The following is a 22,978-nucleotide window of genomic DNA, read 5'->3' on the forward strand; positions in this document are numbered from 1 at the left end:
ATCTCCCTTCCGAAGTGCACGCAGGCCTCCTGGCCACCTCGGCAGGCTTCCGGTTACTTACACTGACGTTCACTGTCAGAAGTGACTGGTAATGGGCCACCTCCTTGCGAACATGGGTTTTATCATCGCGGCTCGAATCGTATGTTTTCTGGGGTGCGCTGACTGCTCGGGCTTCTCTCTGCACGTAGAACTCCATGACGGCACTCATCGTGGCCGTGAAAGGGGGCTACACGCAGTCGGTGAAGGAGATTCTGAAGAGGAGCCCCAACGTGAACCTGACGGACAAGGACGGGAACACGGCCCTGATGATCGCGTCCAAGGAGGGGCACACGGAGATCGTGCAGGACCTGCTTGACGCTGGGACCTACGTGAACATGCCTGACAGGGTAGGCCGCCCGCGTGCCTCCCCGCGGTGACGCTGCGGGAAGGTGACGCTGCGGGAAGGTGACCCCGACTTCTCACCGCCTTGCACGGCCCTCCGTGCAGGCCTACTCGGTTTTAGGATAAGTTTTATCTCCTCCTTCAGCACCAGTAAGTTACAGACTGCTGAGTCATTGCGAAGGGTGTGCTTTCTGGTTTTGTCAGATGATGTCCTTACTGAGAATGTCACGTGTGCCATTAGTCTGCACCTGTCCTTGATGTGCGTCACCGTGGATGTTCTTCATGGCCTCTGGGCTTCAAGGACCTCCCTTACACTGGGAATTCTCCAGATCCGTCTCTTCCCAGAAGTCCACACTTGTGTACGCAACTCCACATGAACCCTCTCCTTGAATGGGCTTGGTTTTTTAAAGATTTTATTTATTTATTTTTAGAGAGAGGGGAGGGAGGGAGAGAGGGAGAGAAGCATTGATGTGTGGTTGCCTCTTGCGCCCCCCTCCCTGGGGACCTGGCCCACAACCCCGGCATGTGCCCTGACTGGGAACCGAACTGGTGACCCCTTGGTTGTCAGTCCTGTGCCCACTCCACTGAGCCACGCCGGCCAGGGCTTGAACGGGCCTCTGAAACGTTCAGCAGAGTAGACGTTTTGTCTGTCTCTCCCCAACCCGCTTTCCCTCGGTCTTTTCCGTCAGTCATGGCCCCGCCTCCACCCTGGGGTTGAAGCCCCCGTCCTGCGCGATGGCCGTGCTTTCTCTCCCTACCACGTCTGACCCTCAGCAGGTTCCATTGGTCCTCCCTCCAGGACAGCTTTCCTCTGCCCTTGTCCCTTCGTGTCCAGGGCCCCCTCCCAAGGGCAAGCCCCCGTCTCCCTTTGTGGGAGCAAAAGCATCTTGGCTGGGTTCTCTCGTGGGCTCTAATGGATTCTCCACGCTGCCCTCGGAGTGGTCCTCAAAGCAGTGGGTATCACGTGTCCCCCTTTACTGAAATCAGCCAGGCTTCCTCGTGCACATAGGAGAGCCGTCGCACCCCCAGTGTGCGAGTCCCGCGTGACGTCGTCTGTGGCCGGCTCTTCGTCCTCGCGTGTGTCCACTCCTCTCCTCCTGACACCCGTCCAGCGGCGCGTGGCCCCGTGGGCGCGTCCACGTCCTGGAACACGCAGATCTTGTGGCTGCCCGGGGCCTGCGCCCCCGCTGTGCTATGCTGGGGTGCTGCCCCTCACGGCCATGCTGGGGCTGGCTCTGGCTCCCGGCCCAGCCAGCACCTCCGCAGAAGGGTCTCCAGCTGCCCCTGCCACCCCGCCACCCAGCCAAGTCTCATCACTGTACTTTATTTTATTTCCATGGTGTTTGTCTGGTTTTACATTGGTGTCTCCCAGTGTTACCTGTCTCCTGTGGACTGTCCATCCTCGAGGAGACGGAACCCTGTCTTCCTGGTGTCCCTGTGCCCACACTGTGGGGCACGTAGCGGGCAGTGAAGCGTCTGTAACCTCGTTTGCTGGTCTGGAGCCGTGTCAGTGCTGGCATCCTCCACCAGCATCTGTCTGCCTGGGCTTGTTGCTGCTTCCCACGTGGTGGTTCAGGTGCGACACCGTGGCACTGCACCCCATGACCCTCGAGGACCGCATCCCGTTTTGTAGCTCACAGGCCCACTGGGGCGGAGCTGGGCACAGCGCACGGACAGGCCGACCCACGTCCCTGCAGCTGGCGTGTGATCTAGCAGTTAGGAAAATGCCCATCACCAAAGCAGCCGTCCCCGCGAGGCAGTGGGAAGATGTAATTAATAATGACTATTGCTTGGTGAACGTAATTTCAGGGCAAAGAGATGTTGTTATGAGGTAACGGCCCCCCGGAGCCTGTTCTGGGGCTGAGTCGGGCTTCTGCGAGGCTGCCCTCCCATGCCGGCGGGGGCCAGGACGGGGGGGCGCTGCTCCCAGGGCCGCCCTCCCCCCATGAGGGCGGCCGCAGACCCGCGCCGGCGCCGGCCCCGCAGCTGCTCCTGCAGAAACCACGGCCTCCGTGGCGCAGCGTCACCCCGGGGGGGGGGGGACGGTGTCGCGTCGTTCCCGGACCTTCGCGCGGGTCACTGGCAGCCGTGGGGTCGTTTCTTTACGTTACGTTTGTCGTGGAAGGTCGCCCTCAGAGAGGACGGCTCACTGTCCTGGCGGCTGTCTCCCTGAACCTTCGTCCTGGAGCCTCGGAGTCTTCGCCTGGAGGGCTGGTCTTCCGTCTCTCGCTCCAAGGCAGCAGCTGAAATTTCTCTCTGTGTTTAGAGATACCGTTTCCCAGGAAATTTTCAGGAAAAACCTGTGGTGTTGGCAGGTGACTAACGTTGACGCCCACCCGGCGTGTGTGTTCTCACCGTGGGCTCACCTCGTTCTCTTGCCTCCTCAGAGCGGGGACACCGTGCTGATCGGGGCCGTCAGAGGCGGGCACGTGGAAATCGTGCGAGCGCTTCTCCAGAAATACGCCGACATAGACATCCGGGGGCAGGTGCGTGCGACGACGGCGCCGCCGCGCGTGTCTCTGGGCCCGGCGGGTCCTCGTGGTGGCCGGTCTCAGTGCCGCTCCGCCGACTCTCCTGCAGAGACAGGCGTGCGAGCACTGCCGGGCCCGGTGCGTGCCCGGGTCGCCCCGTGCCCCCGCCGCGGCTGCGGGGTCCCTGCGTCGGCGTCGTCAGATCTTTCGCGTTCACGTGTAGCAGTGTTTGAACGCCGCGCCTCACAGGAAGCAGTTGCTGATTCTCCCTTTATGACGCAGGACAATAAGACGGCCCTGTACTGGGCGGTGGAGAAAGGAAACGCGACCATGGTGAGGGACATCCTGCAGTGCAGCCCGGACACGGAGATCTGCACCAAGGTACGGCGGCCGGGCCTGGCGGGCGGGCCTGCGCGTCTTTTGGTGGTCCTGGTCCGGTCTCGCTGGCGACATGCTGTGTCACAGTGAGGAGCGGCTTTGCGTCCTTCCAGGGACGTGTGCTCACGGGAAAACCGAGTGCGCAGTTATTACTTTAGGTAACTGTGCCCGGAAAGGACAGTGCCAGCTGCTCGTCAGCCGAGGACGGACCACGTGCCCGGTGTTCCTCTGTGCTCCCACTGTGCGGGGCGCAGAGCCCGCTTGCTGGGCGAAGGCGCCGTGCGTGGCTGTGGGCCTGCAGACCGGCCCCCGTGGTCTAGTCCCTGAGAGCCCGTGAAAGCAGAAGCCCGCGTCAGACGCTGGCGGTTGCGCCTGGCCCCGTGTGTGACGTTTTCTGTGGGGAAGGCGTTCTTGGAATTTTAGAGCGAAGTGGCAGGAACCCTTCGTGAAGAAAACAAAGTTTGGGTGTCGCCCGTAAGACAAGGCTGTTTGGTCTGCTAGCGGTGGGGACAAGCGTCTTCCCGCACCAGTGCTGGAGACTCGGCGCCCGGCAGAGGGTCCCCGGGCCGCCTGCTGGTGTGCAGGTGGTTCCTGGTGACCTCGCTTCTTCCTCTGTGGGCCGGCTCTCGGCCACCACGACCACCTGCAGCTTCTGGCCAGGCTTCTCTCTCAGCTCAGTGCCGCGCTGTGGTCTCTTCCTGTTTCTCTTGTTTTTTTTTAAAGGAATCATGAATTCTTGACGTTTTCCAAAAGCGTACTGCTGGGTCAAATTGTTCTCCCTGCTACGCACAGGCCTTCGTGAAAGGGCACAGAAAGTAGACGTGGCGCAGGTGTGGACGCGGGAGGAATCTAGACGCTGGCCTGCCTGGGCCCGGACGGCTGGGCTGTGGCTGGTGGGGGGGGCCGTGGTGAGGAAGGGCGGCATCTCTGGAGGTGTCACCCGCACGCCGGCCTGGGACCGGGGACACGGGGTGGGGACAGAGCAGTATCGAGGGCCAGTGCCTGTGGCCAGAAGTGGCAACGAGGCAGTGGGTCACATCCCATACTTGGCTGAGTGACGTCAGATTATTTTGATACAGAAGAATGGTTGTGAAAGGAAAAGCAGTTTTCTTGTTAGTCTTTACAACTCTGTTTTCTTGGGAACTTTGTTGACATCGATTGGTTCCAGAATCGGATCACGGAATCCTGCACATGCGTGTGTGTGACGTGGAACATCCAGGCGTAGCACTCTCAGCCTGGCAAACTCTTGTACGTGTGCCCACAGGACGGCGAGACCCCGCTGATAAAGGCCACCAAGATGAGGAACATCGAAGTGGTGGAGCTGCTGCTGGACAAAGGCGCTAAGGTGTCTGCCGTGGACAAGGTGAGGCCCCTGTGGGCGGGGACACTGTCTGGACTGGAAGGTGGCTGGGGGGCTGACCTGTTCATCTGGTGGACAAGGGGTCCGACTGCAGCGGTGCCAGGAGATCCCAGGGCTGCAGCCGTTTCCTGGCGGTTCCCTGCATGCTGAGCTGAGGGGTGGGGGGGGCGTGCTCCACGGGCCAGCCCGGAAGCTGCCTCAGAGGACCCCGTGCTGCTGGAACCAGTTGGGGGCTGCGGCGAGCACTGCAGGTGGGGGACATGTGAGGGCGGAGCCTCCTGCAGATGCGCAGCAGGGAAGACCCCGCAGGACTGGCCCCCAGAGCAGCTGGCACCGCCCCGCCATGCCCGGCAGGAGAGGGGGCTCCATCCCATGCCCAGGCTCTGCTGCTCTCGCGCTAGGCGGGGCAGCAGTGCGGGTCGCAGAGCTTCCAGGCAGGAGAGGGGAGTCTGCAAGCCGGAGCCTGGGCTGGCTGAGGAGGGCAGCTGGCGTCTGCGGGCAACCAGTGCTGGAGGGGACCAGGCCGGGAGGAGCTGCAGGGTGACTTCAGGGAAGGGGGGAGGGGAGGGGAGTGACCTTCGTTTTGGAGGGCTGCGGGGGACGGTGTCCCCAAGGAGAGCTGGGTGAGGAGAGGGAGAAGGACATTGCCGGGGAATCTGAGATAAAAACCCACAGTGTTTATGTACTCCACCTGAAAAACACGAGGAGTTCAGATTTTCAGTTGTTTCGCAGAAACAGGACAGTTGCTCTGCATATTCTGTATTTAAATATATGGAGGTTCACGTGTTCTGCCGCTGGTTTCCAGAAAGGGGACACGCCTTTGCACATCGCCATCCGCGGGAGGAGCCGGAAGCTGGCCGAGCTCCTGCTGCGGAACCCCAAAGATGGGAGGCTGCTCTACAGGCCCAACAAGGCGGGCGAGACGCCCTACAACATCGACTGCAGCCACCAGAAGAGCATTCTCACTCAGATATTTGGAGCCAGTGAGTACTGGGCTTTGTTCCTGCCTGAGCTTTTAGAAGAATGGGTGTTCTGTGAGACAATGTGGGGGCCAGCAGCAGTTTCGCATCTGTCACTTAACCAGCCACATACTTGAGCGGTTGTGTCTACATTTTCTGTTTTAACACTTACTGTATGTGGCTTGTTATCCTGTCCCTTTCAGAATTTTCTCGCATGCAGATCCCTGGGCCCCGTTGGGTATCCCTGCGTCCTCTGGAACGTGTAGTCAGTGCCTTGGCTGCTGGGCTGAGGTAGTTCTTGAGTGACAGGAATGCACGTGAGAACGCACGCGCTCACGTGGGGTCTTTTGAAACTGCTGGTAGAGCAGTTGTTACTTGAATGAAAGAAGAGGCGTGTCACCAACATACCCAACAAGGAAACCAGCAGGAGGTGGCAGAACCCCGCCGCCTCCCCCTTGAGCTTCTCACTGCAGGCTGTCTGTAGAGAGGACTCTTGCACTGTAAAGTATTTTGAATTATGATAACACACTCATTAAATCTCAAGAATGAAGACACAAGTACAGTATCGGTACTACAAATCTCCCCGTCCCGTATCACCTACTACACAGTGGTTTGAATGACCCTCCCAACAGTTTTGCCTTTCTAAAAATGTTTTATACCGTATCTATAATGTTAAAAAAATCAGGTCATACCATATTATAAAGGTTTTTAATAATGAACTGAACCATATTTTGACTGTACAGTCTTTCATTTGTAGTATTTTAATAGTGCGTTCAGGCCTCCGTTGATAAATATTTGGTTTGTTTTGCTGTCAAAAGCCGGCACTGCAGTGAACATCTTTCTACACACATCCAGTAACTCTTATCTTAGGGTTATTTTCTTAGAATAAGCTCCCCAGAGGAGAGCTGGCCGGTTAGTGCTTGTTCGCAGCTTTGGTCGACTCTCCGGAACGGCTGGAGCGCCATCTGCTCCCTCCGCCGTGTGTGGAGCGCGGCCCTCTGGGGCCCCGCCCACCCGGTCCCTAAGGGGGCGCTCACCGCAGTCTCACTGCGTAGTCACTGTGGGAACGCAGTTACCGTGAGAGCACAGTCACTGTGGGAGCGCAGTCACCGTGAGAGCACAGTCACTGTGGGAGCGCAGTCACCGTGAGAGCACAGTCACTGTGGGAGCCCAGTTACCGTGAGAGTGTGGTCCTTCCACACATTCCCGGCTGCCTGTGTTTTTGCTCTTTTTCTCCTTGTATCCCTAGCCAACGTTTTTCTTGAGTTTTTAATATTTTTAAAAATGGATTTTAAGTGTCTGTGCGTGTTACAGATATTGATCCTGGATCCAGCCTATCTGTCGCATCTCTGCCCCAGCTTATTCTGTATTTCATTCCCTGTCCAAAAGTTAGTTTCTTTTTAGTTTGTCACTCTCCTCCTGCAGTTCTGGCTTTGGTATTCTATTGAGAACGGGTTTTTCCAAGGAAATATTTAAAAAGTTTATTCTGCCCTAGCTGCTGTGGCTCAGTGGATTGAGTGCCGGCCTGCAAACAAAAGGGTCTCTGGTTTGATTCCCAGTCACGGCACATGCCTGGGTAGTGGGCCAGGCCCCCAGTAGGGAGCGCATGAGAGGCAACCACACACTGATGGTTCTCTCCCTCTCTCCCTCCCCTCCCCTCTGTCTAAAAATAAATAAATAAAATCTTTTTTAAAAAAGTTTTTTTCTCCTATTATTTTTATGGTTTTCTTTTTTACATTTAATTTTTTAATGTTTCAGAAACTTACTTTTATTATGTAAGGTATGAGATGTTTGGAGTAGTAATTTTATTTTTTTTTAATGGATGTCTAACTTCTTAATACCACTTACTAATTCATACTTTTTCCACTGATTTGAAACGTACATATGTTTATATCCTGTGTGAGTTCTATGTTTTTTTAGTTATTGTATCTTTATGGACAACTACTTTTTGGTAGTCTTCACATTTTCTTCTTAGCTACTCTTACATGTTTTTGCTCTTGAATTTTTCAAAACAGTCTCTGTTTTTTTTTTTATTGGAATTGCCTTAAAGTGATAGATTAATTTGGGGAGAATTGATAGCTTTAAGCCATTGAACCTTTCTGCCTGGTAGCGTGGAGTGTCTCCTCTTCTTGAATTAACCATGATCTTTAGTAACTTTTGTAGGTTTGTTTATGTAGCTGTTACACGTGTTAAATTTGTCCCCATGGACTGCTTTCTGTTTTAACCATATTGTATTGATTCTAAAATGTACCCTATTCCACATTTCAACATCTCTGAAATTGGACTGTATCTCATCATTGATGTCAGTAGGTATCTTAAGTAACATGTGGTATTTAAGACCGTCTGAACCTGTTTTTACACAGGTCCAACCACTTACGATAACTTTTCCCTCTAATTAAACAGACGGTAGGTGAGAACTGACGTCTCCCTTTACTCCTAGGACACCTGTCTCCCACGGAGACGGATGGGGACATGCTGGGCTACGACCTGTACAGCAGCGCCCTGGCGGACATCCTCAGCGAGCCCACCATGCAGCCGCCCATCTGCGTGGGGCTCTACGCCCAGTGGGGGAGCGGCAAGTCCTTCCTCCTCAAGAAGCTGGAGGGTAAGGGGCCGGTGGTGCAGTCTGGTGGTTTCAGGTGCTGTGAGTGGAGGAACACAGAGCTCCGTGCTGGGTGCGTGTGTCACACCGTGCACGGAGCTGAAAGGAGTCGGGTTCTGACGCCCCTCGTCGGTCCCCCACGCTCGTTTAAGTCCTCTTTCTGAAAAGAGGCCCACCGTGTCATGACCCAGTGACCCTGCACGTAGCAGCGGTTTCTGCCTGTGCCGTTGTGGCCCGCACGTCCAGTGTCCCTCACGCGCTGACAGCACGCGTGGCCGCACCGCCCGCACCGCCCGTGCGTGCTCCGTGCTGCCCGCTCTTGCAGACGGACCAGACGCTTTGCCTGGGGTGGTCCCTGTGCCAGACTCTTCCTGGACAGCTCCCCACGTCCTGCCCCCCGACACCCACGCTCTTGCTCCGCAAAGCCTCACTCGTCCCTCGGGGTAGGTCTCAGCACTGCCTGCGGAGTTTCCACCCGGTGTCGTAGAAAGAACAACTTGTTTAGGGCTCACCTGGGCTCGACACCCTCCCAGAAGAGCTGCGATCCCCAGTGTGATTGGAGGGCACAGTGTGGCGGGGTGGGCGGTGCGGCGAGGGCACAGCAAAGTCACCTTCCCGGTGTCCCATCCGGAGACGGTACCTTGCTGCTGTGTAAGGCAGACCTCGACAAACCAGGGTCAGCAAAGCCCCCGCGAGGGACATGCCCGGAGGAGGAGGACCTTGTGCCTCTTCCACGGGAAGCAGGAGGGCGGGTCGGACAGGCAGGTGCCCCTCGGGATCGGGGCTCTGCTGCTGGTCGCGGGAGGTCATTGGTTTCATCCAGGGTGTAGCAAGGGCCCTGCAGCTGTTCCTGTTCAAACGCAGAGCTTTTGGGCTGAGCTAGGAGTCGGGTTTCTTGGGTCGGGAGTGACGTCTTCACCCTCCCCTCCAGACGAAATGAAGACTTTCGCGGGGCAGCAGATCGAGCCCCTCTTCCAGTTCTCCTGGCTGATCGTGTTCCTGACGCTGGCGCTCTGTGGCGGCCTCGGGCTGCTGCTCGCCTTCTCGGTGGACCCCAGCCTCGGCGCGGCCGTGTCCCTCAGCGTCCTGGCCCTCCTGTACATGCTGTTCAGTGAGTCTTTGCTTCTTAGGTTCTCGGAGTTGTGGAAAGTAGCGAGACCCATTGTTTTACTTGGAAGATTGTATCTATCTCTTAAAACCTGTGGGTTTTTTCATAGTGAGGTTAGAAAGTTGATCTTTTTGCTGTTTTACAAGCTGGCCTAAGGGACGCTGCCCACAGCCGGGCTGGACTAGCTTTAAAACTAGCGTTCTGCTTGTTCCTAGGGAAGCGGAGCTCAGATTTACGGTGCTTCCTGCCCTTCTGTGTGTCAGTCAATGATTTATGTCTGAGTCGTTTTGAAAATAAGTCCTCATAGCCATCACTGGCATGCCCTTGAACATTTTGACCATGATTGTAATTTTTACTGTATTTAAAAACAAAGTAAAGGATGTGTGTGTGTGTATATACGTACATACATATAGATATATATATGTGTGTACATACATAATCCCTGTCTTCAGGGTGTTTTCAGTTGTAAGACAGGAAATAGATCTAGGATTGGAGGAACTGGTGGTTTCAGCAGTTGTAAATGGCAGTGAAGTCCAAAGTATTCACGTTGGAATCTGAACTAGGGGATGTTTCCAAGGCATTCTTTCCTATGTCGTATTTGAGTCTGTTAACTTTACAGTTTTCATATGCCTTCTATATATTGGTGGAGGTTCATTGAGGAACTTTTTCAGTTAGGAAGTAGCATAGGACATGAGAAATTATGTAAACCTACCAGTCGTATTTGACACTTGTTTGGAAGAAAGAGGCTGCTGAACTGATGATCGTTTTGGGTAGTTATTAACTTCAACTGTACATTTCAGTCGTCATTTATTTCGGCGGCCGAAGGGAAGGCGAGAGCTGGAACTGGGCCTGGGTGCTCAGCACCACGCTGGCCAGACACATCGGCTACCTGGAGCTGCTCCTGAAGCTGATGTTCGTGAACCCGCCCGAGCTGCCGGAGCAGACCACCAAGGCGCTGCCCGTGCGGTGAGCAGGCCCCTTGACAGGAGCAGAGGGAGGGAGAGAGATGTCCATCAGTTCCCTCCCGTGTACACCCCAGCCAGGGTTCGAGTCTGCAACCTTTTGGCGCACGGGCCAACCGAGCCACCTGGCCAGGGCGGGGGTGCCACCTTCTGGCCGTGTCACGAGGTCTGTGAGGTGTCTGGTTCCTTCCCAGACGCTCTCATACCCTTTGTCCCCTCTGCCTGTAGTCAGAATTGCTTCGTGTGAAAGTGCCGCACGAGACTTTCTCACGGTCTTGCCAGAGAAAAACGTGTGAGCGGCTGGAAGCGGGAGATGCCTGATTGCAGGTTCTCTTCCCTCCTTGGAGTCTGAAACTCGGGCCTGACTGGGAATGAGACGTGAGGAAGCGCAGGGTAGAGGATGGGCGTTGCCGTGGCTTCCTCAGGGGCTGAGGAAGCCCCTTCTGCCCCAGGTTCCTGTTCACAGACTACAACCGGCTGTCCAGCGTGGGTGGGGAGACGTCCATGGCCGAGATGATCGCCACCCTCTCGGACGCCTGCGAGCGGGAGTTCGGCTTTCTGGCCACCAGGCTCTTCCGAGTATTCAAGACGGAGGACACGCAGGGTAGGACTTCCTCCCCTCTCCTTCCCCCTCCCCGCCGTGTGTGGGGGGTTCGGGGTGCGCCGCGAACGTGCATGAGCATCAGGCCTGTCGTGCGCGGTCCCGCGGTGCCCGGGACTCCCGGCCACGGGAGGGTCACCTGGCCACGGGAGGGTCACCCGGGCACGGGAGGGTCGGTGACGGTGAGGCCGCCCGTCGTGCCGCAGGTAAGAAGAGATGGAAGAAAACGTGCTGTCTCCCGTCTTTCGTCATCTTCCTGTTCGTCCTCGGCTGCATCGTTGCCGGGGTCACCCTTCTGGCCATCTTCCGGGTCGACCCGAAGCATCTGACAGTGAATGCTGTGCTCATATCCATCGCGTCCGTGGTGGGGTTGGCCTTCGTGCTGAACTGCCGAACCTGGTGGCAGGTGCTGGACTCCCTCCTGAACTCCCAGAGGAAACGCCTGCACAGCGCCGCCTCCAAGCTGCACAAGCTGAAAAGCGAGGGGTTCATGAAAGTAAGCGCTCGGCGGCTGCCGGGCTGGCCGTGCTGTGCGTGGGCGCCCACGGCTGCCTGCGGGCTTTGGGCTTGGGGGCGTGCGCGTGCCGAGTGTGCGTGTGTCGCGTTTGCAGTGTCAGCCCGGTGTTTCCTGTGGACATGCGTGTCTGAAGTGGGAAAAGTTGTAGCAAGGACACGTTTTTATAAAGTAGACTTTTCTAAGACATCAGAGGAGTTAGCGCATTGATGACCCCATCGGCGGTAATTCCTACCTAATAATGTGGGTTTTTCAGAGCAGCGGTTTTCAGCTGGTGCGGCGCTGCAGGAACTCCTGAAACACCACGCGCCACCTGACCGTTGAGTCGGGCACGGACCCCTCTTCCCTGAGACTGTCAGATAAAAAACAGCCGCCGCCGACCCAATGGCCGCCGTCCCGTGGGAAAGCCCTGTCTTGCACCATAAACGTGCAGGTCACATAGCAGAGTTGCATCTTACTGGTCTCGTTGCATAAAAGGGCTGCATCTGATTGGTTAATTTTGGGGACCAGAAATTTTAACATACAAGTATAGGCGCACCTGACTTTTTAAAAAGTCACTTTGGAGCAAAAAGAGTAGGTAATTACTATTATTTTTGTGTAAATCAAAGTCACACCTTTTTTTTGTTTTGTCAGATCAGCCAAAAAATAAATATTTTGTGATGTGCCCCGGGATTTAGTCGTTAGTGGATGTGTGCCGTGAGGTGAGCAGGGCTGGAAACTGCTGCCCTGGAGCCGGGAGAGAGAGCGGTCGGAGCCGCCGAGAGGGAAAATGAGGGGTTGTTTCAGAGCCCAGGGGCCCGGGCACGGCATCCGCGGCCCCTCCCTGTGGTCAAGGCCACGCGTCGTCAGGGAGCCGCCTGCGTCAGGTCGTTCAGATTTGCATTCGGACCTCGGGCGTTAGACGTCGGGGCACGTGGTCTTGGAAGGAGACCACTGGGCCCAGTGTAATGGAGAAACGGGCTGCGACAGGGCCTGCCCGGCTGTGAGGGCGCTCGCAGCACTCCCGTCACGTGGAGTCACTCTGGGGGCTGTGACTGCACCCACTGCGGTTCCAGGGGACCGTGGCTGGTGGCGGGGCTGTGGGTCCCTTTCTTCTTGGTAGAGGGCCCCGCGGGGCTCCGCGGAGCGTGCTGAGCCCCCTCGCGTCTTCAGGGCCGCCTCTCCTCCCCCCAGGTCCTGAAGTGCGAGGTGGAGCTGATGGCCAGGATGGCAAAGACCATCGACAGCTTCACGCAGAACCAGACGCGGCTGGTGGTCATCATCGACGGGCTGGACGCCTGCGAGCAGGACCGAGTGCTCCAGATGCTGGACACTGTACGTCTCCCCACCTTGACACTTGTGGTTGTCACCTGCGGCCGCTGGGGGGCGTGGCTCCGTGAATAGCTCACGGGGAATCGGAATAGTGCTTTTTCTTTTGTGATAATGACCGTTTTCATGCTGAAACACAGCGAGAGTAAATAATTCGTCCCAAACAGATTGAGATAATTGTAACTGAGTGGCAGAGTGAGGAGACACCCGCGTGGAGGAGCTCTGGAGGCCACCCTCCGTGGGGCTCCGGCTTCTCCGGGCCGATGGCTAGGGCTCAAGGGGGCGAGGAAGGCAGGGGGCCCACAGAGCCCGTGGGCTCTCGTTCACGCCGGGCACACCAGGGCTCTCCGCGGTGCGTCGTGTGCACCGGTGCCTAACGAGGCGGAGACCGGCGTGCCCAGTGCCTTGTGCGTGTCCACGGCATTTCTCACGTGTGCCCGGCCTACCTCTCACGTGGACCATGCATGTCCAGCGGAGGGCAGGGCCCGTCGTTTCCCGGGGAGGCTCTGCCGCTGTGCGGTGGTGGGAGCCTGTCAGGTGGGGGAAGTCCAGGCGGAGACGTGAACGAGGACTGTCCTCATGTAGAGTGGCCCTCCGGTGCGGAACAGTTCGTAAGGAACACCGTCGTCCAAGGGTGACGCGGGTTCCGAGGAAACCTCTTCCGACTCGGGGTACCCTGACGCCTGTGTGGCGAGCGCACGTGTGTCCCCCCCTCCCCCCCCAGGTCCGGGTCCTGTTCTCGAAGGGCCCCTTCATCGCCATCTTCGCGAGCGACCCGCACATCATCATCAAGGCCATCAACCAGAACCTCAGCAGCGTGCTGCGCGACTCCAACATCAACGGGCACGACTACATGCGCAACATCGTGCACCTGCCCGTCTTCCTCAACAGCCGCGGGCTGAGCAGCGCCCGGCGGCACCTCGTCGCTGCGGCCACCAACGGGGACCTCCCGTGCTCGGACGCCATGGGTGAGCCCAGGGGGGCAGGCTCCGCGGGGCCTCCGGGCCGGGGTCTGCAGCTGCTCCCGGGGACCCGCCGCCTTGTGCCGCGGCGAGTCCCGCCAGCCCAGCGGCGCTCTGCTCTGTCGTCCAAGGGGCCCAGGAGGACGCGGACCGGCGAGTCTCGCAGATCAGCCTCGGGGAGCTGACGAAGCTGGGCAGCAAGACGGCGCTCAACCGGCGGGTGAGGCTGTGCCGCTCGTCTCGGGCACGCGTTGCGTGGCGCTGTCGCGCGAGTAGAGCGGAGGGGGCGTCACTTTACAGTCTCTCGTGAGCCAGACCCATCAGGTGACCTTTGTCACTGGTTCTCCTTCCTGCCCAGCGGTCTCGGGAGCGTCCGGCCCCACGGCCGTGGCAGCCGAGAACTGCGCAGCAGCCCTGCCCGCCCCGAGCCTGCTCCCAGCCGCCTGCCCTCCAGCCCCCGCCCGCTGGCACCCGAGTCCCTCGGGGGAGGGGTTCACAGCCCCGCGGGCGCCCACCCTGCGCGCCGCTGGCCCGCAGCTGCGAGGGGAAGGCGGCGGGTCATGGCCGGGAGGCCCCTTGCCCCAGCTTCCCGTTGGCCTTCCCCTCCCCGGGTGGCTGCGGGGCGGGGGGCTGCCTGCTGCCCCCGCACAGTGGCTGCCCGCCCTTCCCCGCCGCCCGGCTCTCCTGGGACGCTCCGGAGGCTCCTGTCCCCGCTCGCACCTTCACTGGCGCTGTTTTTGGGTTGTTCGGGTCTGGGGGTTGTTTTTGTTTGTTTTAAGTGTGTGATCCATGAGTCTGGATATTTTACATTTAAAAATGTGCCTTCAGTGGCGTTTTGACATTCTGACTTTATGCCTCACCCCGTGCAAGTGTGGATGCAGAATTAGTGTCACGCACGGCAGTTGGTGACATGAACTCAGGTGGGGTGTGGCTCACCCTTTGAATTCCTGCCCTGAGAGTCTGCGCTCCAGGGTCCCGGGGGGCGCCCACCGTTCCCTCGGGCCGTGACCTCTGAAGAGGGTGCCTTGTTGTGCCCGTTCCTCCTCACTGGGTGGCAGTGCTCGCCCCGCCCCCGTCAGGTGCCTTTCATTGACGTCATCCCTTTAACGGGGTGCATTTAGTGCAGAGGTGAGGATGGGGACAGCAGAGGTGAGGATGGGGACAGCAGCCGTGCTTTTCAGGTAGTTGTCACACATTAAAAAATAAAAATAAGAACACTGAGTCCTGGAAACTAAGCAAGGAGCTATTTGCTTTATTATTGCAGGGTTCCTATAAATCCTGAGCTCCTACGAGAGTTTGAATTGAATGCTCTTTCTAGAATTCTGCCTACTTCCCATCTTCAAGGGGCTGCGCCTTCTCTGGCTCTGCAGCTGCGAGTCGAGCTGCGGCCGAGCTGCGCCCAGGCCAGAGCCCAGCTGCGCCCAGGCTGCCGGGCGGCCCCGCCCTCGGGGACGGCGGGGGCGGGGGGCGGGGGGTGCGTCCACTCAGTCTGCAGCCTCTCCCTCTCCGACCGAGGACTGAGGCTTCGTGGTCCGGCCGCGAGCACACGCGGCTCACCCCCCGACGGCGCCCGTTTCAGGACACCTACCGCCGGCGGCAGATGCAGCGCACCGTCACCCGGCAGATGTCCTTTGACCTGACCAAGCTGCTGGTGACGGAGGACTGGTTCAGCGACATCAGCCCGCAGACCATGAGGAGGCTGCTCAACATCGTCTCTGTGACAGGTGACTGTTCCTTGCCGCCTTCCCGGACGGGGGAAGGGCTCTGACGCCCACCATGCAGTTCAGTGTCCGAGGCGTGTGCATGCGCTCGCGTGTCGCCACGGCTGGCCTCCGGCTTCATCTGCACCGAGTGCGTCTCGTAAAGCCGGCGTCCGCTTTGACGGCAAAAATCAGCCGTCAGTTGTGCTCTGTTGTTTTAGAACTTGAGGATTTAAAAAACCCTTTCTTCCGTCTCGGGCTGACTTGGGTACAAGGTCAAGACCCTGCCGCTGATCCAGCAGGCCAGACGCCTCCAAGGGGGAAGCGTGCGTGAAAAAGCAGGGGGCTGCGGGGTGCGGGCCCGGGACGCACGAAGACCTGGGTGGGGGAGCATGTCCACCAGCAGTCGGGAGAGGGCTAATCATTCGTGGGTGAGCCGGAGCAGCCAGGTCTCAGTGCACACGCAAACCGACTGGCGGCCCCCGGTACAGCTGACAGCCTGTAGAATGAGAAAGCAGTGACTTCTGCCGTCCGGTACCCTGGCTGACCCGAGGATAACGTGAAGAGGCAGGAAGCAGGCGGCAGCCCTGAGAGTGTGGGGATTGCAGCTGTCCCCACAAGAGCTCACCCCTGTCAGGGCGCTGCCGTGGGGCCCAGAAAACCCCAGGGATGGGCCAGACTTCGGGGAGCTGTGTAAACGAATTTACAGACACGGCGTGGCCCACCTGCAAGTGGACGTGTGGGGTCACACGCTTACGCGTGGTGAAACAGGAGGGACCGGCAGCTCTGGGCCGCCCTGTCCCGGGTGCACCGGTGCCCCGCTGTGTGGCCGTGGGCCGCGACACGGCCGCCGGACACCGCGCTGCGTGTGCGCGGTCAGAGCCATGTGATTGACACAGCCCCCATGGGACATCACATAAAAGGTGACGTTAGAAGTGGCCAGGGCTGGGGCGAGCCCCAGAAGCTTCCAGCAGAGCTTGTGGGTCGTAGGAGCTGTGGCATAGTAGGTCCGCGTGTGCTGTGTGACTGAGGTGGCGGGTCGCAAGGATTCAAAGTTAAATTCTCCGTGGATATGCCAAGTGTTCTGCTTAGCAGCACAGCAGCACACATCCGCTAACTTCACAATGTTAACTTCACGATGTTCCTGTGCCTCTTCCAGGGCGGTTACTGCGAGCCAATCAGATCAGCTTCAACTGGGACAGGCTTGCGAGCTGGATCAACCTGACCGAGCAGTGGCCGTACCGCACCTCGTGGCTCATCCTGTACTTGGAAGAGACTGAAGGTGTCCCAGATCAGATGACCTTAAAAGCCATCTATGAAAGGTACTTCAACCTCTTCACATTTAACTTTGTCTTAGATCGAGTTCACTTTTCAGAAGGAAGTTAATGCATTTAAAGCAAAATGAATACAAAATGTTATGTATAAAATGGACACTTCCAAATTCAACTAATGTCTCTCACTAATTCCATTTGGAGTTGTATTAGCCCAAGTACGTATTGCATCTTATAAAATTTATAGCTCTGTCCTGGCTGGTGTGGCTCAGTGGATTGAGCACTGGCCTGCAGACTGAAAGGTCGCCGGTTCGATTCCGAGTCAGGGCACATGCCTGAGTTGTGGGCCAGGCTCCCAGTAGGGGAATGCAAGAGGCAGCCGATAGATGTTTCTCTCACACGTCGGATGTTCCCCTCTCTATTTCCCTCCTTTCCTCTTTTCCTGAAGATAAATTAATAAAATTAAGAAAATAAAATTTATAGCTTTATTTGGATATATTTGTCCCTTTTCATTGTAAGCTGTATCATAAAATTTTTAATAGTCCTATTGGCTTTATGAATTTATATATAAAGGTGCAATGCTTAAAACACCATTGTTTGTTTCCATCATATTTTTTATTCTAAATGTCTTTTAAGGCAGTTATATTTTCTAAGTCATTAGTACAAGTATTTTCTCAGTTTTATATCTGAAGGGTTTTAGGAACTGAATACTGATTGGAAAACATTCTTTGAATTAAAATAATAAAGGAATGCATTGTTCTTTTATATTCAGACATTTGAAATACTTTTAAAATTTCTACTTTTGATAAAGAAATTGATTACATTTTTGAAAGATGTGCAGTTAAGGCTCAGGGAAATGCCAGGAATATAAAATATCAGAACTAAAGTTATGATCCTTTCTGTTCACCAGAACACTTAATACCTTCAAAGTTTTCAACTGCCACTCTGAATAAACCATCTCTTAGAAAAAAATATAATACAAGGGAACTATATAATTTTATAGAACTCGGTAAGATTGAAACTGTTGTTTTGTACCTATAAATGAAATGTTAACCCTAACAAAGCATTTAATTTATAGTTCACATACTGAAAAAGATTCCACACCACTCCCCCCCCCCCCACAGCGCCCCTAACTTCCCTCCGCACTGGCCGCAGAGCCTCTCTCTCAGTCGCGTCAGTAAATCTCGTCTGTACTGCACACATAGCACTGAAAAAAAGATTTCAAATTTTTCTTTTCTTAGAATATTGTCAGCATATGGTTTTCCATACTTTCCAATCCCCATTTTTCATGTACATGATCTATTTAATATTTTTTCGTGGATAACTAGTTCTGGAATTGTAGGGGATGGTTGTGGGATTAGTCCACAGATTTGAGCATTGTGGTTTTCTGTGTTATTTATGCTGAGCCCAATCAGTTGTGTGAGCCCTGGGCGGGTGTCCAGTAGGGGGCAGCGACGCGCAATTGCCACAGGGCCTCCAGCGCTGTGTCTGCCCTTTGATGGGGCAGAAATCCTATGAGATGTGTGATTGGCATGTTTCCCGAACACACATGTGCATCACAACACAGATACTGTGTAATTATGAACGTTTGCTAGATGAGCGCAGGATTTATAACACAGTTAAAACAACTTCTAAAGTTTCAACTTAACAATAATTCACATCCGTCGAGTGGGATCTACCTTTCGTATGGTTATTTTTACACAGAGCCCTGGTTAGCACGGACAGGTAGTCCTTGGCACCCTTCTCTGCCCCTGAGACACTGGTGGTCTTTGTGCAAATACAAACGTACCAGAGAACAAGGGTAAGCCTCCACGAGGAACTGTGACCTGGTTCTCGGGTTCCATGTTGCCCAGCCCGCTCGGCGTTGCTCTGAGCGGCACGCACTCGGTCCCAGGGCGCTGGCAGGTGGGCAGGAGAGCTGGCTGTCCGTCGCGGGTGGCGGGGGAGGGAGGGGCTGCTTGCGTCGGGAGCAGCTCCTTGCAGCGCGTGTGCCCCAGCCGGCCCCCCTCGGCGCCAGGCGCCCGCTCCGTGCCTGAGGAGTCCCGTGGGTCTCTGCAGGCTCAGAGACGTGCTCGGGGTGGGGCCGCCGCCGCGTTGTCAGCAAGGACGTGTGTGGTTCGGAGAGTTCGGGAGTTCGCAAGGTCACCAGCTCTCACGTAGCTGAGCGCCTTCCATCCGACTCTGTGAGCACTTTCCGTTTAAACCCCCTGTGCCCAGCCAGTCCGTGAGGCGGGGGTAGCAGGGATGGCAGGAGGAGGGACATCGGTGTGAGAGAGAGAGAGACACCTTCCAGTTGCCTCTCACACACCGCCGCGCCGGCTGGGGACCGAACCTGCAACCCAGGAATGGGCCCTGACCGAGCACTGAACTGGTGACCTTTCAGTTTGCAGGACAACGCCCGACCCGCTGAGCCACACCTGTCAGGGCTCTGTTAAGTTTTTTTCTGGGATAACGACAGGAAGACAGATACAAAGAGAATGAGGACTAATTTGATCTCGTTTTAGAAATTATCGTTTGAGTATAGTATGTCTTTCTGAAATCTTGCCTCTTTTTAAAGAAGCCAATAAATTTAATAAAAGATTTAAACATAAGAAAATAACTTAAATTTTTGTAGGGGGAGTATTTCGCTCAAGTAAACATAGATTATTATATATTGAAGGTATATGTACGAGAAGATGACTTTGTTTTGCTATTTAATTAATCCTAATTAATTAATGATCATTGTAGACTTCAGCCCTTGGTGGGCCTGCTGTCTCTGAGTGGGCTGTATTCCGGGTGATTGTGAGATGGTTTTTTGTTTTTTTTTTAATAAATGAGCATGTCTTGCATGCCTACAGACGCTCACAGAGAACGTGCTGTGGATACTCGCAGGAAAAGAGAAAGACAGTGTAGTGAGAACCGTTGAGCGTTCATGAAGAAATTGACTCAAAATAACTAAATTTAAGATGATTTAAACGAAAAACTGTGAGAAGACAATTGGATCAACATATTGAAAGATCGAGTATTGGAATGTGTTAAAACATCATCAGTGACCGCTTCTACGGACTGTGGTTGAGTTCTTCGATGCTGTTGTTTGTCACTTGAATAATAAAAAGTTACTTATAGCAGACAAGAGCAGCAGTATGTAATTGATATCCATTTATTTTATTAAATCTGATTCGGTAAAAACAGTCAGAAAATAATATTTTTGACGTTGGCAGTAAGTTTTTTCCATCCGCAAAAAGCCTCACCTGTCTTCATGGCGGTGTGTGGCGCGCCTGCCTGCCCCGCTCGGCCGGGAAGGAAACGCTGGCTCTCGGCGTTCGGCGAAACCGCCCCGTCAGATTATCTCCTGGGTTGTCCGGCTTTAACACGTGGCGTTTGGTACTGACCCTGGGAAGCAACTTCAGCTAATGTGGTAGATCCCTATGAACCATTGGAGCATTAAGATGATGTCCTGCTCATTCAGGATTATTTTAATTGGTACAATTATTGTAATTTTTCTTGCAATTATGTGTTGAGCTAAAAGCTTTTGTCTGTATCATTTGAGGTTTTTTTTTGTTAACGTATACTTCGTAAGAAGAAAGTAAAATAAGAATTGTAGATAAAGATTTTCTGTCTTTTTATTATAGTGTTTTAGACAACCATGGAAATATTTTAGCTGTGAAACTTTATTTCTAGTATTTTTCAGTAAGCACTTTAAGCAATGGTAGAGGTTTTGAAAAGGTGGATGTTAAGAGTTTTCTTGAAGATGATGTTTAGCATTTTTGCTTTGACACTGCTCAAGAAGTCTTACTCGGGATGATACAGTCAGAGTAGTTTTGTGATAAGGATAACTCCAACCTTTATTTTGTTACTAGATTTTAATTTTATTTTATTTTTAAAGATTTTATTTGTTTTTAGAGAGGGGGGAGGGAAAAGGAGAGAGAGAAGAAACATCAATATGTGGTTGTCTGTCACGCACCCCCTGCTGGGGGACCTGGCCGGCGACCCAGGCACGTGCCCTGACTGGGGGTCCAACTGATGGCCCTTTGGTTCGCAGCCCGCGCTCAGTCCCCTGAGCCGCGCCAGCCAGGGTGGCAGGTTCTGATTTCAAAAACAACTGAGTGAGTTTTGAGAGAGCCTGAGAATGGAAGCCATCTTTCATCTCATTGAAATAGCTGTTTGTTGAACAGACAGTACAGACATGTAGTTCATAACATTTGTATGAAATTCAGTATCTTTAAGTTATTTAAATAGTGGTATTTCTGCACGGAGGACATTTTTATAATAAAATGTCATCTCATGACTTCTTTCTCACATTCAGCCCGAGTTTTCGTGAGCTTAGTCCGACCACTCCTAGGTTGTCCCCGCCTCTCCCGGCTCTCACCGGCCACCTTCCTGGCTCCTTCACGGTCCGGGGGTTGTTGGCCGGCCCCCGGGCCCCGCAGTGTGGCCCAGACTGTGCACGGGTTAGTTTCTTGGCGTGTGGACTTGAATTACGGATTTGCATAGCATGGGAAATGGGGCACACGCTAGTTTACGTGGGTGGAGAGGTCATCTCCTTCGTGACACAAAGGATATCCTTCGTACTGGTGATTCTTCTCTTCATTCAGGTCTGAGATGCTGTAGACACTCCACACACTGTTTCCTGCGTGCTGGTTTGTTTTTTGTATGTATAGTTTAGGGTCTTAATGCAGTTCTGTCTTCCTGACTCAGCGTGACTTCTCCGCGGGTGGTCATGCTGTCCTCGGTCGGTATGTGTTCTGTCGCTCCCGCGTGCAGTCACTGGTCTCACCTCCCTCCCCCGAGCGTGTCTGTGATGCGAGTGCTTTGCCCGGCAGTGCGGCGCTGTGCCAGCAGCATCTGCTCTCTGTGACAATGGCCTGATCTTTGCGAATCGCGAGCTGATGCTCCAGGGAGGAGAGGAAGCCAAGCAGGTTTGTGGGAAAAAATACCTGAAGTAGAAGTTGCCTTTTATTTGGGTAGACATGAACGGCATTTGTGTCTTTGGCAGGGTTGTAGTGAAGGTTGAGCCTTCCCACTGTGCACAGAGACGCCTGCGAGTGGATGCGGTGTTGACGACAAGTAAGGCATGCGCACCTGGGGTGCACTGTGTGTTTTTGCCTGTCGTCTCCGTGGAAGGTAACTGGAAAATCCAGGTTCCTGAAGATAAATAAAGGTGAAGGGCAGAATGTTCTAGTTCATTTTGATGTGGCTACAAATCATGTCTGCTTTGGTTTTTTGGAGGAAAGAAGTGGGACATGTTAGACCAGACGCGTGTCACTGTTTGCTGAGTTCATGTGTTTCTGTGTCAGGCCACCGCTGTGCGCTGCTGTGGCCACCAGGCTCGCAGCAGGCCCGGACGTGCAAGGGAAACCGCGGGTGGGGGCTGATGTGCGCCTGCTCGTTCTGAACAGAGGTATGGCGCCCCAGTCGGGGGTCAGGCGCCGTTCAGGAGCCGGGTGCGGCCACGGACGGACAGACGCAGGTCCCTGCCCCCGGGAGCTCGTGCCGCATGGAGTGATGGGCAGCAGTGTCTGCGGTACGTAACCGCACAGCATGTCAGGAGGTGCCGGGCGCCGTGGAGAAATGAAGAGTGGGGCAGAGTTAGGGAGGCGGGGAGCATGGACTCCGCTGGACCACAGCAGGGTCCTGGACACACTGCGTCCATGCTCTGTGTGCTCTCGGCACCAGTCCCGTGGTCCTGGCGTGCAGCCTGGCCTGGGGGAGGGGCCCTGCTGGCTGACCTGGGGAGCGTGCTGGAGGCTCCCCTGCAGGGAGGGTGGGGGCGGGTCTGGCTGGGAAAGCGATGGCCGGTGAGAGCTGTGCGGGAAGTCTCGGCAGGCAGCCGCCCCCCCCCCCGCCCCGCCCCTCCGGGTGACCTGAGTGGGGGGAGCGTTGTGCGGCAGCAGGGGAGAACGCAGGGGGCCGGGAAGGCGGCCGCAGCCCTGCTGCAGCGTCCGTCCAGGAGGAGCCGATCTCTGTGCCCCCGCAGGAGTCCAGGACTCGTGTCCCGGTGCGTCTCCTTCATGGTAGTTTCTCGTTGCTTAGGATACTGTATCCTTCTTTTCTGCTAAAATGATGCCTTTATAAGCCTACTTTTTGGATCATTTTTTAAATTGCCTATTTCCACCTTGGGTTTGCCAAGGAAATACCGCATTTGACTTACGAGTAGTGTCAAGTGGGATGGCGGTCTCTGCACAGTGAGAGGGTGAGGGGTGATGATCGGCTGGAGTTCTGTGGCTGGGAATCGGCCCACCCCGGGCTCCAGGTGGCTCCCGCCCCGTCCTTCCGGCCTTGTCTTCCCTGCCGCCGCCCCAGGAAGCCTGTGTACCTGGGCACGCCCTGTTCTCCAGAGGTGTGTTAGGTGAGCTCCCGGGACACCTCCCCGAGTTACCCTGTTCTAAGTACTTGCCGTGCTGCCTCTGTAATGTTTGTTT

The 22,978-nt window shown here is 55.3% G+C and overlaps 1 protein-coding gene across 9 annotated transcripts in view; it reads left to right on the forward strand.

Annotated features, from left to right (window-relative positions):
• Positions 1 to 22,978, forward strand: part of KIDINS220 (kinase D interacting substrate 220) — a 71,449-nt gene that overhangs the window by 18,329 nt on the left and 30,142 nt on the right. For all 9 annotated transcript variants that reach the window (XM_045844681.1, XM_045844686.1, XM_045844687.1 and 6 more), the window contains exons 8-22: positions 189 to 386; positions 2,769 to 2,867; positions 3,135 to 3,233; positions 4,495 to 4,593; positions 5,396 to 5,573; positions 7,990 to 8,154; positions 9,083 to 9,262; positions 10,060 to 10,225; positions 10,674 to 10,825; positions 11,029 to 11,318; positions 12,510 to 12,650; positions 13,369 to 13,612; positions 13,738 to 13,826; positions 15,186 to 15,330; positions 16,466 to 16,628. In XM_045844681.1, coding sequence (XP_045700637.1) covers positions 189 to 386; positions 2,769 to 2,867; positions 3,135 to 3,233; positions 4,495 to 4,593; positions 5,396 to 5,573; positions 7,990 to 8,154; positions 9,083 to 9,262; positions 10,060 to 10,225; positions 10,674 to 10,825; positions 11,029 to 11,318; positions 12,510 to 12,650; positions 13,369 to 13,612; positions 13,738 to 13,826; positions 15,186 to 15,330; positions 16,466 to 16,628 — 2,408 coding nt within the window. The remainder of the gene's footprint in view (positions 1 to 188; positions 387 to 2,768; positions 2,868 to 3,134; positions 3,234 to 4,494; positions 4,594 to 5,395; positions 5,574 to 7,989; positions 8,155 to 9,082; positions 9,263 to 10,059; positions 10,226 to 10,673; positions 10,826 to 11,028; positions 11,319 to 12,509; positions 12,651 to 13,368; positions 13,613 to 13,737; positions 13,827 to 15,185; positions 15,331 to 16,465; positions 16,629 to 22,978) is intronic.

Source organism: Phyllostomus hastatus, unplaced genomic scaffold, assembly GCF_019186645.2.
Source record: "Phyllostomus hastatus isolate PE091 unplaced genomic scaffold, TTU_PhHast_1.1 phas_contig_402, whole genome shotgun sequence".
Lineage (NCBI taxonomy): Eukaryota > Metazoa > Chordata > Mammalia > Chiroptera > Phyllostomidae > Phyllostomus > Phyllostomus hastatus.